Genomic DNA, 21,262 nt, shown 5'->3' on the forward strand with positions numbered 1-21,262 from the left:
CTGCGACCTTGTGGGTTTTCTTTGGGTTCTCTGGTTTCCTCCCACATCCCAAAGGCGTGCAGGTTTGTAGGTTAATTTGTCTAAGTGCCCCTTAAATGTAGGGCGTGGATGCAAAAGCAGGATAACATAGAACTAGTGTGAACGGGTAAATGATGGTCAGCATGGATTCAATAGACCGAAGGGCCCGTTTCCATGCTGTCTCTCTAAACTAAACAATGTTTCACCAAGACAAATACAGTCTCAAATACAAATGCATCACTGCTTGATAACTTGGTGTTGCTGACTGAAGGAAAAGATGCATGGGACACAGCAGCAATGAATATTAGCTGAGTACCCATTATGAACAGACCGATGCTGCTTAAATGGCTCAAACAAGATTCATGGTCAAGGAGAAGTTGACATGAGGAATCAGCATTGTTGGTGTCTGGTGCTAAGTAGATAGAGGCCGCTGGAACATTGCTTCCCTCACCGAAGGTTTAATAATTAAGTAAGAAATTAAAACGAAGAATAGATGCAAACAGGACTTCTCTATTCATTGATGCTGCTTGGTTTGCAGAGTGTTTGCAGCTTTTTATGCTTTTTATTTGAGTAGGCTAAGCTACTATTCTCTCATTTAGAAGAATGAGCGATGATATCATTGAAATACACAGAATCCTTAACAGAGCACAGCAGACTCTGTGGGAAGGATGTTTCATCTGCCTGTAGAGTCTAGAACTAGAGATGCAGTCTCAAAATAAGGGAGAGGGCATTTAAGACTAATGTAAGATATTTATTCTTTTAAACAATGGTCAATCTTTGCCATTTTTATGTCACATTTATGCTTTTTTTCTTTATCCTTTAATCCTACCTAGAATTTCTATTTCACCTACACCTGTCTCCACAGTGATGATTGAAATGACTTCTGCCTCCCTTGAAAATTTGTGAATATTCTAAAACATTTCTCCTCAGTTTCAGCTCCATCGGCATCTTTTGTTCTCACATTTTCCTCTTCCCATTGCTTGATTATTTCACATCTGCAGTTATGCTTTCTCCAGATCTATTATTGTCCCTGACTGGACTTATAACACTTTTCCACAAGTTCCTCCTTTTAACTCCACACCTTCATAACAAGGAAGACAAAACTAACATCACTAGCAGCCACAGCAGCCCCATGCTAACTTCACCGCCTTGTTGCAAACTCAACTATGATTACTGCAGTCTTGATATTGTTTATTTCTGCACTGATTTCTCAAATTACACTTTGGGCAAAATAAAGTAGGCCATGTCCATTGGTTCTGAAGAACACCATCAGCATGCAGCAAGCCCCAGGTTCAAAGTTCAAGTGACAGGTGCTAACGCATGGAATTCAACAATGTCATGAACCATCAATCTCCACCCTGCACCCCCCCCCCCGCCCACCCATAAACATGGAGGCCACATTGATTCCAATGAGAATTGCCAAACCTGCAGATTGGATGGGAATAGGTTTGTTCAGATCTTATTATTGACAGCTATAGCAGATGGCAAGGCTCCGCTGTAGACTGTGTAAGATATTTAGAGCATTCTGGGAATGGGGTGTCAGTAGTACACAGCTGAAGCCTATGACGTGCACAGGCTTCACGAGACACCAATAGGGGATGGGTGAAATGAGTTAGGGAACTAGGGATATTAGCTTATTTATAATAAAAAGGAACTGGAGATGCTTGTTTATATTAAAGATGGACACAAAATGCTGGAGTAACTCAGTGGGTCAAGTAGTATCTTTGGAGAAAATGGATAGGTGATGTTTCGGGTCAGTTCCCTTCCTCAGCCTATTTATGTTGGGAAGACAAGGGTAAGACCCAGCAAATACATGGTCGAATATGATCAGGCTCCTTATCTATTACCAACAATAATTACTTCAAGCACAACACTGCACATCTCTGTCCCTAACACAGCTATGCATGGGTGAAACATTGCAACCTGCAGATTAAAGAATCCCCTAGACCTCTCATAATTCATCCTCTGCACATTGCAAGAGTGTGAATGACTCTTAACTACCTTCTGACATAATCCAACAAACTATCCATTGAATCCTAGCGCTTTGATTAAACTGGAAGAGGATGACACTGTACAGATTACCTGACATCAACTCTGACATGCACATAGAATAATATCTCAGAGATGTTGTGTCAGTCTTCTCCATCTCAAATCCTGGATGCATCCTGTTCCAACTAAGGAGAAAGGCAGCGCAGCAGGTGACAGTGATATATAGGCAGCCAGCAGTAACCCAGTATTGACTTCAGCCCTATAAATGTTTTCATGACATTAAGTCAAACGTCGCCAAGGGGATCCCTCCCGGAAAACTAACTACCATCCTCCCTTGGATGGTGAATTTTTGCACTTTCATGTTGAGCAACATTTGCAAGAAGCACTGAAAGTAGCAGAGGCACAGAATTTACTCTGGGTTGGAGAACTGCCAGGCCTATCACCAAAGATACCTTGATAACACCATGTCCGACTGAACTGGTGTAGTCCTGAAGACTGAAACTGCCAGAATGCAGATAATGAGAAAAATAACATTACCAGCAATAGATACACAAGGAACTGCAGACGCTGGAATCTCAAGCAAAACACAAAGTGCCAGAGTAACTCAGTGGGTCAGGCAACATCTGTAGAGGGAATGAACAAGCGACACTATGGGTCGGGACCTTTCCTCATGAAGGGCAAAACTGCTTGATCTCATCCTCACCAATCCACCTGTGGCAGATGTTTCTGACCAAGAGGGCATAGGGGGTAAGAATGATCACTGTCCACTCCAGATGGAGAAAAAGACCCATCTTCATTATGTTTTGTTGCATTGCAATCATGCTGAATGGGACACTCAGAATGGATCTGGCAGTAGAAAATCTAGCATTGTTTTCAATGTACTCAAAGCTCTACGCATGAATACATCCCATATTCAAAATGACATATTCTTCCTATTTGTCCTTTGCTGACATGTATGAAACTATTTCCCTCAGGCCACATCAGTAATCAAGCTGGTAACCCAAAAACTCCCCTTCAGTCTGGTTATGTTTTTTAAAGTTTGTGACTCAGTTCCTGGTTATGGTGTTTCTGAAGCTCACTGTATGTTTAATTTGTGCACCCTGTGGTTATTATCCACCAAAGAAGCCATGACTTTCATTTCCTGCATAGTTGCAGAGTCACTGAGCATTACTAAGAATAGTCTGCCTCCCTGTCAGACTGTGTCACAAAGCAGTCATCTATTATTAGGTTAACTAACTTGGACTTTCAACCAAGTAAGCACTCAGATTATGTTATGTTGGTTGAAATTAAAATAGACATTTCTATTTACAATTATCCCTTTTATCACACTATATCGAGTATCATTGTCATTCTCTGGCCTGCTGGCTCGTAGCAGTTATTATCTGTTTGACAATTAAATACTGAAAGCAGAGAAGCTCATTTTGTAACTCATTCCCTCAAACAAAATCATCTTATTTTCCTCCCAGCTGTTCCCAACATACAAAACACACAGACATGTTTCCTCTCTATTTACCTTTCCTTCACCTAGGCCCTAAATTTGAATTAATTACCATCCTCTTTGGCCAACCAAGCTTGAGATTCCTAATGATACAAGATGTTTCTAAATTAGCATTTTTATTTAACCTTCCTTAATAGTTCTCACTATTATTATTATTATCTGCCAGACCCTTACAACTAATATCAATGGCTGCTCAGTCCTATCAAACTTGAACTAAATCCACATCTTTCTGTACCTCACCTGAGAAAGGTTAAAAAAAAATCATTTTTTCTATATCAAGTTGTCATGTCTGGTAATCTCTGGCTTTTATGTTCACACCAAAATATGTTTTTTTGTCTCTCCCAACACTCTTGGAGATGGATCCTTTGATGCTGGGGGTGAGAGCCTTTGGCTGAAGTCTGCACAAAGGCATCTTTAACATGGTGGCTGGTCCCTGTATGTTTAACATATGCATCTCTATGCCTGTCGTTTTGGCCACCTTCCATCTTCTAATCATTCCTTCCCCAGGAGTTCCTTCCCACGGCCTGGGTGATTCTTGATATATCTTTCTAATCTATATACTAAAACTCTTGTTTGTTTGATTGTTTGGGGAGAGGGGAGGGGGAAGGGGGAGGGGGGGAAAGGAGAGGGGAGGGGGGAGTGGGGGAGGAGGGGTTGCTGCATCAATGCAAGAGAGGTTTGGGCCCAATGGGTCCACTTGGTCTAGTGTTCTAAATATATTGTTGTTGCTTAGAATGGATGCAGTTAAATTCCACTTTTTCTCCAAAAACTGTACCCTTTTCGTACAAAGGGATATTTCCAAACTCAGTTGGCAATCATTTACTTTCCATTTTCACTTCAAGTGCCAGAGGACATTATCCTGCTTTTTTAATCATTGGGCTGCAAGGCAACCTTTGCATGTGGGACATTTTTGACCCGCATATTGTTTCTTCTTTACTCTTTACTCCTTCAAGTCTCCCTATTCTGACTTTAAGTCACAATGTACTTTGTAGCTTTAAATCATATCAACATCTAATTTTACCAAAAATGGGCTCAAGATTCCTCAATAAAAATTGCCCATGAACTCAAATTTTCCATGTGACGTTGGTATTTGCCATTGCTCCTTCACCTTCTGTTTTTTGCCTTTATTTCCAACACCTACTTTTTATCCAATGACAAATTTTATCTTACATTATTGCACAATCAGGTATTTGTTTATTGGTAGGATCTAGTGATTAACACGATCCTTTACTTTATTTTTAAGTTAGTACTCACTTACCCAATTCAATATTTCCATTTCCTTGCTTTTCCTCTACCTGTCCCCTTTCCATTGCGACAATTTACTTGGTCGCAATGACCTCTAGCTCGAGTTCACTCTACCTTTTGCTCAAATTCAGTGACCGATACGACTAAAATTTCCAGTTTCCAAAAGGAAGGTAGAATGTCAGAAGGGTGGTGGATGACAATTGTTTTGGCCCCTGTCCCAGCACAATAATACGCATTTGTATCTGAAGCCCCCAGGGAGAGCAACTTTGGATCAGCTATACACTGGCCTTGGTTGTGGTCCAGAGTGACAGTGATATCTTTGTCTGCTGAAGGGTGGGACAGTTCGTACAGGGAGGAGATATTGTGGGAGAAGGGGAGGGGTGTGGGATCAGATGTTCCTGCAGTTGTGAATGAGGAAAGACCAGTCACTGCTGGTGTTGGACGATAATTGGAAGTGGAACTGAAGCCAGGAAGGTGTACAGTACAACAGATTAGGTCGACGTTTTGAGGAAACTCGGGTGAGAACGTACTGTAGATTGGCCAGCACATTCTGTCAAGCAGATCAGGAAGGCCGAGATGCACACTAGGGGAAGGGGGTGACAGCAAAGGGCAGAAAATTGGAGGGCTGGAGGCGTAAACTACAGATCAGAGGTTCATGGGATGGGCTGGAGACAGAGAAGGATGGTGTGAGGGTACTTTCACCAGGGTGGGCCTGCGGGGAGTGGGGGGAAGGGGAGGGTTGCCTTTGGATTTATGCAAATAGGCATTTTATTTGCTTTACCAATCCCCAGGTAAATAGGGCCCAAGATCCCACCATTCACATAGCAATGAGGGGGAAAAAACAGCACCATGTTATCGAATTTCTAACCAGCAGGGTCTCATTTATTAAGTTAATGCTTTACAGGCTCTTTTTTTTGCATTTTCTCCAAAAGCTACAGTTAACCTCTACTATAGGATCATGTTTCTTCCCTCAAACGTCAATTACAAATAAAGAATATTTAGGCCTCTTCTAAATTTATTTTCACATTATAAATATCACTGCATACCTCACAGATGATAGATAATAGATGCCAAGCAAAGATGCATACAATTGTGGTTTGCTGAGAGCATTGAATTTGGCATCTAAAAAGTAACCATAAAGTTAAAAGCGAGCTGTCATGGTATTGCTTTTTTGACAGATATTAATTTCAGAAGCTCAGAATTTCCAAATTCCTGATGACCAAATAATATATTCAAATTATTTATATTTAACAAAAAACGAGCAGTTGGAGGCACTCCATTCCCTACCTGTATTTAGCTATTCAAACCAGCAAGAGTATCAATCCAACATTGATACAAACAAATGTAAATACTTTGTTTTTGCGAAGTTTGAAATTATACGAGGCCAAACTTCACTGATGGACATTTGCATATCTTTTCTAGTTATCTGTAAATTCTAGTATTCTAACAAGATCATATGCATTCCTGACAAAACATTAGCAAACTGAATCCTATCGTATGGTTCTTGAAAACAGCTGTGAAGATTTTTATGAACTCGATTTAAAAAAAAGATCTAAATTGCAACTCTTTTGAGGGACACCAATTTATTTCCTGTCCACGATGATAACTGGTGTGAGGAGGGAAGTTACCGATGTAAAGGACAAATACAAATCGATTTAAATGTATTAACTGATTAAAAACCAGAAAGTTTGGCTTCCAGCAAATGTTTATCATTAACTTCAATTGTGTTTGGAACCTTTCCTCAAAGGAAGCATAAGAGGCACCTGATTTAATGGCACTCACCTGGTTAAGAGGTATTTTGTAATCGGCTCCCCAGTACAAAGTCATACCAAGCGAGTACACATGCATCTGCAAGTACAAAAAACCCCAGATCAAAGTTTACTAAATTATGATTATTTTATACTTCAGGAGTAAAAATTATATTTTGGGAGCAAAGAAACATTTAAGCATTCAGAATACACTGCTCTTCTTAGAAATTATTTTCACCAATTCTTTCTAACCGATTAAACAAAGATAAAAAGAGAAACATGTTGTAATAAAAGGCCCACAAAATACATGTCTGCTTTGCCATTTAGAACCACAACTATGAATTAATTACTTCATTAACTGTAAATAATTCAAAAAAAAGTTTTTTGAGAATTGATTTTCACAAAACATCTATCAAATATTATTTATAATATATTAACATGAATTAATTCTGAGTGAAGCATCTTCAATTGATACAATGTGAAACTAGGTAACATGTAGATTGCATTTTCTGGAATTTATTCTGCACTTTTTTACAAATTACAGTTAAAATAATTACAATTGTGGGAATCGGCAGTAAACCCAAGTACCCTTGGAAATATTTGGAGAACTGCTTAAATGTGATGGGTTCGGACTGCAGATTTTGTTCAACACCTTATTGCTGGTTTTTTTGTACACAAATTGTTCTTGCTGCAGCTAACAACATTGAAGTAATCCAATCCACATTGATATAACTGATAATATTTAATGTGTGAAATTTCAGAATGTGTGCTGAATCATGCAGGATGTGGCCAGTGCATCTGTCATTCTGCTCCATCACAGGACTCCACATGGGATCCAAAGATGGAGTCTTGTCTTACTAGGATTCCTCCGCATTACATTGGAGAATCTGTTCCTCCTTGACCTGGTATAGGAATAGAGGCACCATTCTTTTCCAAGAGCTTTTCCTAGGGAATTTTTGTTTCATTTTAAATTTTATTATTTTAATTTTGTCTTCATTCATGATTAACATTTCATATTTTGATTTTATTTTTTTGTTTATAGCATTATTATATTTTTAAATGTCTGATTATGGGAGATGTTTAAAAGCTTTCAACAAAACCTCTTAGGTTTTTACAAGGGACAAAATTGGCAGGACTTGAGGGACTGAGATAAAGAAGGGGTTGCACAGGCTGGTACTGTACTGCTTGGCGTGTAGGAGGATGGGAGATGCTCTCATAGAGATCATAAGGGGAATTGATGTGGTAGAAGCACAGAGTCTTTAGGGGAATAATGGGGGAAGACATTCACGTGGCGATCGATCCCTCTGAGAAACTCCCACCAGGTTCCGACCAACCGTGGATAACCTGGCGCAGTCTCAACAGACTGCGGACAGGCATGGGGAGGAGCAAATCGAACATGCTGAAAAGTGGGGATATACTGAAGATGCGGCAGACTGCGAGTGCGGACGGGGCCTCCAGACTATGGAACATCTCCTGAGCTGTGACATGCTGCATGACACATGCACTGTAAAAAGTCTTGTAGAGGCCAACGACGTGGCACTAAAATTTGCTCGCTATTGGCAAACAGTTGTGTGATGACACGAATAAATAAATAAATAAATTGGGGAATCAGGAACCAGAGGACATAGCTTTAGGATGAGAGGGGAAAGATTTGATAGGAAGCTGAGGGGCAACTTTTTCACACAGAGGGTGGTAAGTATATGGAATGAGCTGCCAAGGAGGTAGTTGAGGCAGAAACTATAACATTTAAATGACATTTAGACAGGGACATGAATAGGAAAGGTTTAGGGGGATATGGGTCAAAAGTGGGCAGGTAAAACAAGTGTAGATGAGGCACCTTGGTCGGCATGGGCAAGCTGGGGAGAAGGGCCTGTTTCCATGCCGTCTAATTCGATGATCTGCAATTTTACGTTCTGTCAAAGCTGTCAGGGCATTGTAGGAGCAGGATATCTGCAGGAGACTATTGAAGGTCGATTCACTGCTTACGTATCACCAGATGTCTCCCAGGTACAAAGAACCACCTTAATCACTCTCCCATCCATCCAGGCAGGTGTAGTAGGTGGGGGCCTCAGGGGTAAATCAGATCTAGGACTTTTCAGTTCACCTTGGGGATGGCTCTGACATGAATGAGCACATTATTCATCCACACCCAGGCATTGGGTTGAACGCTATGCAGCCTAATGTTCGGAAAACCTCTTCCTATGACTCTTGCATATTTCAGTCTTTAGACTGACCTTGTATCTAACCTTTCCATTTTCACCCTAACTCCACTGGTAATCTATTGCTACAATGGTCACTGTCTTGGGAAAGCCCTCTCTAGATTCTTCAACTTTCTATATTGTTGAAGAATCTTTGCACTTTTTTGATTATATCTCCTACAACTCCTTTCAGAGCTTAGAGTCTATTCTGTCAGCTGATACATTTCAGGGCTTTATTGCTATATTTATTGTTTAAAAAACATTTGAATATGGAATTTTATTGACAGGTAAGAAAAATTAGTTTGGGTTAAAACGTGTGCTCTGAAAGAGCTAGAAGAAGCACATCTCCTTCTCCAAGTGTATATGGAATAATAACCATCTGACTATGAAATCCACCCCCCCCCCCCCCACCAAAATCCACCTATTACCTGCCATGCTTTGCCATTCCTTTCCCCTCTTCTAGCTTTCTTCTCCCCCCCCTTCCCCCACAATCAGTCTGAAGGATTTCAACCTAAAACGTCACCTATCCATGTTGTCCAGAGATGCTGCTTGACCTGCTAAGTTACTCCAGCAGTTTGAATCCTTTCCCCTATGTATTTCAACGGGCTGTAACTTACATTAATAGAAAACATGCCAATATATGTACATGGGGGTGGCAGAGTTACAACTCAATAAGGGACGATTTTTAACCCTTTGGGGAATGGATGGGTTTGGGCAAAGCTGGATGTGAGAAAGTTAAAACTCTGAATTATGACTCTAAAGTAATTATCTCCATTGTTAGGTAAGGGCAGGGCAGGATGCAAATACAATGAAGCAATAGGAGAGTTGTGGCTGATTCAAGACCATTTCAAATTAAACCATTTTTATCATAGATTAATGGGTCTCAAAACCAGATGGGTAAAGCATGGCCATTGAATGCAGGAGGCAAGAGCCTTTCTAGTTATTTGTTTACCCAGTGTGCAAGATTCATTTTCTCTCCCAATTACACTGTCTCTTCCAATCCCAATTCAGCAGTCCCAGCAACACTTCTGATCTCTCCAAGGTCCATGATCTTCCCCAAAGTATTTTCCATGGGTCCCCGATATTGCTCATGGGACTCAAATCTCCCCCATCTGATCCTCCAGCCTTTCCAATCTCTCTGAACCCACCACACTCCCAGCTAGTCTCTACCTCTCATTCCCTGCCTAAAGTCACAGAAAATCTTGCACTTTCCCATCCCTCCCAAACAGAGTTAAAACACTGTGAACCACATACTCGGTTTTGGATGCAAAATTTAGCAGTTAAACGCATCAATGCAATCTATAAACATGGTTTAAGGGTCAATTTTAATTCATAGTTTAAATTATTTCCAAAAGTCCTCTTTGGGTGGTGAGTCTCCTCTTCTTAAGATTGCATGAACTATAAAGCTACATAAAAGGTAATTCTTGAAACAGATGCAACCATCATTTGGCACTTTAATTTGAGTGTACCACTGGGTGGTCAATAAATTAAAATGTCATAAGGCCTAAAATAGTTTGCTTCAACACAGGATTAAATTTTGGCTATGTAGTTATGTGATGCTATTTTTCTTACATGTAACTCATTGCATAAAGCATTTATCTATGCCACAAATACAAAATACTTAAATGTGAAGCCTTCACTGCAATCAGGTTTTGGCTTTCTGACATGGCTTTTGATGAGACCCATGTGGATTTTCAGCAAACGTAGCTTCCTACACAGATGGTGCTTTATTCTCATACCTTCTCAACATCAGAAAGCGAGGACAAGGCCTGATTCTGCAAAACCTCAGGGGCTGTAAACACTCGCAGATCCTGGTTGGAAACAGTTTCATCAGTGTAAGAAATATCGCCAGAGGGTAAGAGCAGCAGAGACCATGGAGAGATGATGAAGCCAAGGGACATAGGATCATCTGTGGAAAGGTGAAAACACCAACAAGTCACTTAAATATTCTCATCGACTTTATCCCAACATCCCATTCCCTTGTTAATGCATGCTACCAGCTCCAGACTTCAAACATTGTATGTTCTTGAATCTGAGGAAAAGTGAGATAAACACTTATTGTTCTGTAATAGACAATTTTTCATTTGTCATAGTTGTTCACTTAATTTTTTGTTAAGACATTAATTTTCTTTCCTTCAAGAATAGTTGTCATGCAATTGTTTTTAGGCCACTCAATATTGGTGTTATTGATGCACTGCAATAATACTAGTTTATACCGGTGCCTTCAGAACGTCACTATTTGAATGGAGCACACGCATGGAAACTGGTCCTTCGGCCCACCATGTCCATGACTACCAAGTCGGAATATTGGACTAGTCCCATCTGCCTGCATTTGGCCCAAAGCCCTCTAAATATTTGTATTGTATCCACTTCAATAGCTTCCCCATGTTGGGGGAGTCCAGAACTAGGGGTCACAGTTTAAGAATAAGGGCTAAGCCATTTAGGACTGAGATGATGAAAAACATTTTCACCCAGAGAGTTGTGAATCTGTGGAATTCTCTGCCACAGAAGGCAGTGGAGACCATTTCACTGGATGTTTTCAAGGGAGAGTTAGATTTAGCTCTTAGGGCTAACTCCCTATTTTCACTCTGCAAGGCCTAATTCCTTTTCCTACCTATGTTGCTGGTACACAACTACCTCTGGCTGCTCACCCTCCCCATTGAGAATGTCCTACAGCCAGTCTGAAACATCCTGGACCCTGGCACCAAGGAGACAACACATAGTCCTATTGTGGTGTTATAAATTTAAACAGGTTTGTTGTTGTTGTTCGTCCTTCGGGTTCGAAGATGTCCATGACTTCACTTTCAATCTTATTATTTCGACCGCTGATGGGGATCCCCGCCAGCTGCGGTATGCTGGCCAAGGTTGAAGTCATGACTTGCACTTAACTTGGATTTAAGTGAGGGGGAGTTGTGCAGATCGTCGGCCTCACTCTCTCGTCCTGGCCTATTGGGTTCCAGCAGCAAGACATAGTCGAGACGGCTGGGGACAGGTCAGGATGCAGTGGATGGTCAGAAGTGTCCTACGTATCTCACTCTGCCCTGTTTGCGCTCCATGACGCTTTGCTGGGATCGTCTTTCTGCCCGTTGAACCTTCTGGTGGTTTCCTCCACGCAATCTGCCGAACCGAGGCTTCACATGCTAGGTAGACAAGCCCAAAGCTGCTGGAACCAACGTCTTGCCGACTGTACTTGTGGCATGCACACAAGACAGTGGAGACATCGTTGGGGCCGTGGTAGTCCTGCGGCTGATCCCACTGCTTGGGGTGATGGTCGAGACCGGGGCGGTTCTCTCCTGGCGGTGGTCCGTAGCCCCACGGGCGGGGAGCATTGTCCGCCGGCTGCTGCTGCTCCTCAGGCCCCGGGTACGGGCCCCAGGCCGCCGGCTCGAGTCTCCCCGGGGCGCCGGCGAGGCTTCTGTCCCGGCCCGGGAGACCCAGCCTCCAGTCACCTCCAACCCGGCCGTGCTGCCCCCGGGAGGCAGGGTCGTCCTGGTCCTGGCCCTGGCCCTGCCCGCCCGCACTGTACGAGGGGTAGCGGCCGTGTGGCGGGTGGAAGGCGGCGGCCGCCGGAGGCATGTGGTTAGATGGCGGCGCTCACTCCATGGCCGACTCGCCGCCGCCCGCTAACCGGACCGGACGCTCGCTTCTCTCTCCCTTCCTCGGGCTCCCGGTCTCCGGCTCCTCGACCAAGCGGGGCGGTCCCACGAACCCGGGGAGCCGTAAACGGCTGGGACCGGGACCGGGACCGGGGGCTGCGGGGCCCGCAAAAGTCCTGCCACCTTGCACCCTGGACCCTGGCACCAAGGAGACAACACATAGTCCTATTGTGGTGTTATAAATTTAAACAGGTTTAATGTGTTGTTAAATACAAATACAACATGCTATTAGGCAGAAAGCAATCTAAAAGTATGAAAGTAAATCTGGTGAAAAATGTCCTTTTCTAATACCCAAACCATTCTCCGTCATATTGCTTCTCGTAAGCATCAAGTTCAGCTGTCATATCACTACTGGTAAACTCACTGAAATCTGCTAGTTCATCCTGGGTCAAAGACCAAATATAAGAGCGTTCTGCATTGTATTTTGCGGGGTGTGATATTAACTGGGGTTGTTGTTTGATGGGTACTGGGACAGCTCTGCTGGAACTACATGTGTAGTAATAGATGTCAGGTGAGCATACCGTCAGGTTTGGCTGTGTGTGTATTTGTTAATTGCACTTCATAGTTAACGCGTTCTAGAGATATTTGTTCGAATCCCCTCAATTTCTCCAGATTATTAACGAACTTAATTTCTCAATCCTTGTATGTGTTGACTACATGCCGCAACTTGGTGCTGATGAACATTTTATTTCTGAAACGTTTTTTTCAAATATACGTGGAACAACAGTGCCTCTGGCATGAATCATTTCAGGCTACTGCGTCACATGATGTTGGTGGTTAAAGAACTGCCTTAAACCCTTGCTCTTTTTTTTGTGGTTGGTGACTTGTCCCCACTTGTTCTTAGTTCAGTCAGCTTCCTACATAGCAGAAGCTATGCCATCTTTACAAGCATAATGTTGTTATTGCCTCACCCTACCTTGCTAAGGAGCCACAACCCTTCAAAACAATCAAATAGAAAGTTAGAACTAAAAACACAAAAAAATTAATTGGGAACAACGTGAACAAAAACAATGCACAAAGGCCATTTTAAACACCTTATACATTGTAGTAATACACACCACAAAACCTCGAGGAAAGTGAATATCCAACTAAGACTGAAGCAGATGCAAATTACATTACTTTCCTTTGTCTATCGACTGCCACTGATCCTAACTCCTTAAATAAAGGAAAACTATTATTAATTTGTCATCTTTGCCAGATCCAAAACACGTACATTTGATTATTGCTATTTGTAGCATCTGTATCTTGTCATTTGTATGCCAACATAGTAGTATAAGAAAATAACTGCAGATGCTGGTACAAATCGATTTATTCACAAAATGCTGGAGTAACTCAGCAGGTCAGGCAGCATCTCGGGAGAGAAGGAATGGGTGACGTTTCGGGTCGAGACCCTTCTTCAGACATAGTCGGTCAGCATCTTTTGAAAAAGGGAATAGGTGACTTTTCGGTTCGAGACCCTTCTTCAGACTCATCAGATTTTGCTCATCAGAGCAAAATATTACAATAGTTTGAAAACCGCAGTGGTCAGCTGAATGCCTATTTCACAGAAATTGAAGTGTAAACACACGTGGAAATTGAACAAATCATTACATTTAAGGTTTGAAATTACTGTGTGATGTTTTTCCCAGGGAAGCTAGTCCTCTCAATCTATTTATGGATGCTGTCCTGGCATGACTAAAGTTGAAATTTAATGCTTATGCACAAATGATACAACCGCTCGAAAAACTTTTATGCACATCTGCCAGCATTTAATTCACCACAGTGAACACAATCAATAAAACTGCACAATAGTTAACTATACACCAGTAAGTGACCAACGAGGCCCCTCACACTCCTTCAACTATATGAACCAAGTTCCCAATAAGTTCCCAATAAGTCCAATGATGTAAACTAGCAATTCCGTTTGGGTAAAGAAATTACAAGCTGTGCATGATCTTTATTACAGGTCTCTGAAAGTACTACTTACCCTATAAAAGAGCAAGGATACATCATACTAAAACTGGTTTGAAGTCAACTAAGCAAATATAGAAATATTGCAAAGATTGAGTATCTGATGTGCACTAAAATAAAAATCAGAAGTACTTTGAAGTTTCAACCATGGTTTAAATTATTGTCCTCATTTGCCAGTCCACAAGTGAACTAGCTGTTAACGACTATGATACTAGAAGAGCTATGCAGGGTAATGGGTGTGCCATATCCCTGGAGAATTCCCCTCACCCACTAGAAGCATAGTTTGCCAGACAATCACAATGGAGCATTCAGGGCAGCAGCAGTAAAGATAATCGTCCAGACTGCCTTGTTGCAATCCCAGAAGTAGTGTGGCACTCAAACAAAGTAAGAGATTATCAGTTTAAATGCACAAAACAAGAGTCTGTTTGCATCCCATAACAATGTAAATCTTTGATGTCTACATTGCAGAGCAGAGTAAATTCCATGATAATTATAGACAGTCTTACCCAAGTTAATAAAAGCATGTAAATTGATCTATGTTAGCTTCATGTTCAATGTCACTGACCCAAAATGTTAACTATTTTTCCCCTTCAAAGACCAACTTGTCTGCTGAGTTTGGCAGCACAGATCTTAAAATAGTATTTTCAAACTTCCTCCCCCCCTTACTCCCATCAGTCTGAAGAAGTCTCCCGATCCAAAATGTCACCTGTCCATTCCCTCCACAATCACTGTCAAACCCATTGAGTTACTCTAGCACTCTATGTTTGTTTAATCTAATTCTAGTCTGTTGCCATAATGGTTGCTCATTCTTTCATGTTACCTCAAATTAACTAGGATTATGAATCCCAATTTTATTTTTCTGTTGTTTATCAATTAATTGCCATCAGAGCTGCATCGATTCACCAGAAATGATTAATAAATTAATTTATTAGTCCAGCATGGTCCCCTGTGTACACCCGGGAATATAGAGAAGCCCTGATACCGTACAAAAAATAATAATAATATTGTGGCCAGGAGATGCAGGGACGTACAGAGGATTATCAAATATATTGTATGACAATGGATGACTGATTTCTCTTTCTGCTCATTTCAAGGGCCTTATGCAAATCTACTTGCACTTTATTCTGTCTTAAAACTGTTACAATTTGTTTCGCTGGGTTGTTGTTGTTTAAATTAATACTGACTAGCTAATTAAATTATTGCATCGTATGGGAGGCGCATTCCCAATCTCGTTGTACCCCTGTACAATGACAATAAAGATATATTGTATTGTATTGTATTGCAAGCATTAAACTTTAAATTGTTCTTTAAAATGAACATTAAAAATGCAATGTGCAGGAGACCAGAGCTAGATTGTCTAGGTGGTGAAGCTTTCACAAACAACTGACACACTCCCAGTCTAATTTTTCCTTTCTGTTCTTGTGCACAATAAAGGGCAATGTCAGAAGTCCTGACTTCTATGCATCAGCCAAGTGTAACGGTCATAACTGCACCTTTTAAGATGATGCTCACAGACTACTGGAAGTTGTTGGGCAGCTTGAAGAGTATATGGTGCTTATGGCAAAAAGCATTCAATAGCTCAAGATAATGCACTGGAATCTCTGATTGATCTAGTGGAAACCAGGAACATTATTGAGATGATGGTACCAGGGAATTCAATTGCAGAAATGATACCCCAAGGATCAGTAGATAAAGTGCATCATGCTCACTCGCACATTTCCCATCTCTGAGTAAGCATTTATTTCTACTGGCTGCAACAGCATAGATTCATTAAACTGATTCCTGAGATGAGGTGGTTAACCAATGAGGAAATCCTGAGAGAGATCAGCTTTTAATAACTTCACAGAAGAATGAGAAGTAATCTCATTGAAATATGCAAGTTCTGGGATAAAGGATAGATGCAAATTGTCCAAAACCTGTAGACATAGTTTCACGATAAGGGTGAAACCATTTAAGACCATGTCGGCAATTTTTTTTTAAATTGAGGTGGTTACTGTATATCTTTTTGGCTGGTCAGACATCAGATGCTTTCAAAGCTCATATTGATAGATGATTTTATCTGCTAAGTTGCGGATGACACAAAGCTGGCTGGCAGTTTGAGCTGCGAGGATGCTATGGGGCTGCAGGGTGACTTGGATAGGTTGGGTGAGTGGGCAGATGCATGGCAGATGCAGTATAATGTGGATAAAAGTGAGGTTATCCACTATGGTGGCAAGAACAGGAAGGCAGATTATTATCTGAATGGTGTCAGATTAGGAGAAGGGGAGGTGCTTTGATCCTTTGATCAGAACCTGACCATTGTCAGTCTAACGGGCAGTATGGTTATAAATGTTGGATATTATTTCATATCTGAAAACTGGAAAGAACTAGCTAAATGTAGGAAAGTAATGACTTTATCTGAGCCTTCATTCACTGATGGAGTTTTTAATCTGAACCACAAAGGGATTAGGGTCATCTTTTATGTTAATGCTCGTTCTTACATTTCTTCTTGCTGATATTGCACGGTGAGCCAGAACACAACCCTCTTTATGGTCAGAATCAGGAAGGCACAGCAGATCTCTATGAAGTCAGAGGCTTGCCGGAGTGTAATGAAGGTCTGCCTGAGGATCCTGGTGGTTGCCAGCACAAGGTTCTGTACCTATTCGCCCCATGGCTTGGTTACAGTGCAGATCAGCACTTCCACGGCCATAACTGGAATGAATGTTTTCAGAGGGCAGCATTCATTTCTCAGAATTTATCTGCCTATCCAGCACAGCAGCATTCACATGGCAAACAGAGATGGCTGCATAATCCATGGAAGCTTCCTGGATATACGTACATCATTACCCATAAAGAAATTTAGACAGCGGTCACACAGGAACTGCATTTTCAAAGATTCAACATTTTAGTTGCCGAACAGCTTGGGTATATGCATAAGCAAGCTATGGGAGGCCTACTGTCTGAGTAAATCCTCTTGACTTCCCAGCCTGCTGCTCTTTACCAGGAGAAAGATGAATTCCTATCTCAATCGGATTGTGAATGCAATGGCGTAATGTAGCAGTGGTGAAGCAAGATACTATCCGCTGCCTAGAACAAAATGGAGGCCAAATAGTTCTGGGGCACTGTGACCTTATTCCCAACTGCAGTCCAGGCATCGATGCACAGCTGGGTCCCTGCCTGCAGCATGCGACAGCGATCTCAGCGACAACTATTTTTTGAAAATCTTAACCTCCGGATGTATTGTTCATTGGATTTGTGGAGTGAGGAGCATTGCTCCAAGGAGGCCTCTTGGCTAGAGCTATTTTCACTGTTCTCCCCCTACTCCCCAACCTCTGCCATTTGGCAAGCTGCCTCAGGGCCCTCTCTTCACATCTTCCTGGTTGTGGCCCACTGGGACCGACTGCTTTTAAAGCAACTTTACTGCTCAAAGATTTGGTGATGAGAATAAAACACTGAACTGTCAGCTCCAAAGTTCAGCCCACACAGCACAACAAGCGAGCCCTCAATTCAATTCAATGTCAATTAAGCGACAATCACTTTAAGCATAGGTGCCAGGTCTCTTCCTTTTGGTGTACGTCAAATGACAAAATGAAACCCAATGTAGTTGGACAGGAATCAAAGGATTAATGCCTTTGGATTGGCATCATTGCTGCTTATTGCATCGTCCACAAATTGCGAGGTTTTTTATGTTACATTTCAAAGTGTGCTAACATTATTATGAACAGTGGTCAAAATATACACACAAATATGTACCACAGCACAAAGAAGTTGCACTGCACAATCGCACATCTAGCTCATAAATCCCAAAGGAAAAAGAGAGTCTTTGATGAAATTTGGATTGACAGCACACATGGCAAAAGGTTCATACTCCCACTTTGTTCTCATCTGAACCAGCTGTGTTCGAAACTTCGATGATGGTAGAATGCAAATATGGGAAAACTACAACGTTAGAGCAGTGGTAGAGATGCTGCCTTACAGCGCCAGGAACCTGGGTTTGATTCTGACAACGAGTGCTATCTGTATGGTGTTTGTAGGTTCTCCCTGTGACCGCGTGGGTTTTCTCTGGGTATTCCAGTTTCCACCCACACTCCAAAGACATATACGTTTGTATGTTAAAAGGCTTCGGTAAAATTGTTAAATTGTCCCTAGTGTGTAGGATAGTGTTACTGTACAGAGGAATCGCTGATCAGTGCGGACTTGGTAGACCGAAGGGCCTGTTTCCGTGCTGCATCTCTGAAGTCTTAACTTGTAAATAACTTATTTGGTGTAATCAAAATGTTGGGACAAGATTTTGGAGAAAGATTCACTTAAATTAGGAGCCTCAAGAATTGAGGTTCCAACCAGCATCTTCTCCTCCACCCATCTCCTGCCAACTTAACCCCAGCCACCAAAATATCATTCTAACCCGACTCTCTCCAATCCCTTCACTCTATCCTGCTGTAATTGAGGTCTAAGTGGTCAAACATTGCATTATTTACACTAGTTGCTGAGCAGTGATGAGACGACAGAAATAATAAATTACCGTTGTGAGATCAAAGGGAAAGTTTCGGAGATCACTGTTTCGTTCAGAAGCTTGTGCCCACTATTATAGCTCATGATAGAAGCAGAATTCACATGATTTAAAAAATGTAAACAAATATTTTAAAAGAAGGGACTTCTAAAAGGATGTGGGAAGAGTAGAATGGGATTGATACTTCAAAAAGATAGCACAATAATGAGGACATTACTGTAAATAAAGGGAGAGCAACTGGTTATTTCTGTTTCATCTGCAGACGCCTGCTGTTCTGGTTTCATTACAAATAAGTAACTATACTGAAGTAAAATAGCATGGCATTTGATACAATAAAAGCTGCAGTTAATGCATAGTTGCAATCTGTGAAGCTAATTAATGGACCTTTAATGGGGGTGGGGGGGGGGGGGGGGGGGGTGGGGGTGGGAAGAGGAAGAAGAGAGAGGAGGGGGAGGGAGGTGTTTGTAGAATTGACCTAAAATTGGAGAATTCAATGTTCATATTGTTGGGTTGTAAGCTACCCAAGTGAAATATGATGTGTTGTTCCTCAAATTTGCGTATGGTCTCACTCTGGCAATGTAGGAGACCCAGGCAGAAATTTCCCAACGCTCAGGAAATCCAGCAATTGAAGCCAGGTAGGAAGAGTTTGTTAAATCAGTTAAGGGTCTGGAACAGTCCCGAGAGGAGCCAGGATGAACCGCGTCATTTCTCCCATATTCAACAGCTTCCTTGTCCACAAGTAAATCGCAAACTGCTGTAAGAACTCAGCATAGTCATAGAGTCATGCAGCATGGAAACAGGCTTGTCTGCTCAACTTGCTCATTTAGAAATTCTAGATAGACTATCGTCTGATGTATATTACAAACCTAAAGTATCACAAAATGCTGGAGTAACTCAGCGGGCCAGGCAGCATCTCAGGAGAGAAGGAATGGGTGACGTTTCGGGTCGAGACCCTTCTTCAGAAACGTCACCCATTCCTTCTCTCCTGAGATGCTGCCTGACCCGCTGAGTTACTTCAGCATTTTGTGATATCCTTCGATTTTCTACCAGCATCTGCAGTTATTTTCCTATATTACAAACCTACTTATCCCAACAATTATCTGGACAACATTTCTTCCTAACCTGCTTCTTGCAAAGACTCTATCCCCTATTCCCAATTCCACTATTTCCCCCGCATCTGCTCCCAAGATTAGGTGTTCCATACTAGGGCATCCAATATGTCCTCTTTCTGTAGGGGATAGGGGTTCCCCCCTTCTTCCAAAGATGAGGCCCTCACACTGGTCTCCATCGGTATCCCGCAGCTCCACTCATGCTCCCCCTCCCCCGAGTCACAACAGGAACAGAGCCCCTAATCCTCACCTTTCACTCCATCAGCCATCGTATACAACACATCATACTGTAACATTTTTGCCATCTCCAATGGGATCCCAACACGAGCCCCATCTACTCATCTCCACCCCTTTTCTGCCATCGACAGAAACTATTCCCTCCACAACTCCCTGGTTCACTCTTCCCTTCTCATCCAAACCACCCCCTCCCCAGGGACTTTCCCCTGCAACCACAGGAGATGCAATACCTGTCCTCCTTACTGCTGCTTACATCCCCCCACAGGCTGATAAATCCTTAGCCCTGGACGAACTGTATGGGATTGTAAATGAGCTGGAGAACTCCCATTCTGAGGCTGCGTTCATTGTTCTGGGAGACTTCAACAGAGCCTATATGAAGAAGGTTCTCCCAAAATACTTCCAACACATCACTTTTCCCACTAGGGGAGAGCAGACCCTGGACCATTGTTACACCCCATTCAGAGACTGTTATAAGTCCCTCCCTCGCCCTGCTTTTGGTAAGGCAGATCACTGTTCCATTCTACTGCTGCCTGCATACAGGCAGAAACTAAAACAGGAAAAAACGGTTGTTGGACAATGAGGTTGATGAGGCCTTACATGACTGCTTTGACACAACTGACTGGCAGATGTTTGAAGATGCAGCAGAAGCCAATATCAAAGAATACACAGACTCTGCCTTAGGCTACATAAGTAAGTGCCTCGATGATGTGGTTCCAAAAGCCACCATCTGCACTTACCCAAATCAGAAACCCTGGGTCGGATGGGAAATTCGTGCTAAACCTAAAGCACGGACTACTGCCTTCAACTCAGGCGACCTCAACGCCTTCAAGGTAGCCAGATATGACCTCCGGAAGTCCATCAGCCAAGAGAGACTACAGAAACAAAGTGGAATCTAACTACTACAGCTCTGACTCCAGACGCATGTGGAGTGGATTACGCTGCGTCACAGACTACAAAGGGAAAAACAGGAGCACTGTTCAGCCAACCGCATCGCTCTTGGACGAGTTTAACACCTTTTACGCCCGGTTCGATGCAGACAACACAGCGCCCACCATGAGTCCACAGGTGTGCAGGGGGACTACCACACTGTCCTTACAAACAGCAGACGTGAGGCGATCCTTCAAA

General features: G+C 42.2%; 1 protein-coding gene across 1 annotated transcript in view; it reads right to left on the minus strand.

Moving 5' to 3' along the window:
• ptpn13 (protein tyrosine phosphatase non-receptor type 13) overlaps window positions 1–21,262 on the minus strand; it is a 211,947-nt gene that overhangs the window by 165,341 nt on the left and 25,344 nt on the right. The window contains exons 3-4 of the mRNA XM_078401914.1: window positions 10,436–10,605; window positions 6,533–6,598 (exon numbers count right to left, since the gene is read on the minus strand). Of these exons, the coding sequence (XP_078258040.1) occupies window positions 6,533–6,598; window positions 10,436–10,605 (236 nt within the window). The remainder of the gene's footprint in view (window positions 1–6,532; window positions 6,599–10,435; window positions 10,606–21,262) is intronic.

This window comes from Rhinoraja longicauda, chromosome 1, assembly GCF_053455715.1.
Source record: "Rhinoraja longicauda isolate Sanriku21f chromosome 1, sRhiLon1.1, whole genome shotgun sequence".
Classification (NCBI taxonomy): domain Eukaryota; kingdom Metazoa; phylum Chordata; class Chondrichthyes; order Rajiformes; family Arhynchobatidae; genus Rhinoraja; species Rhinoraja longicauda.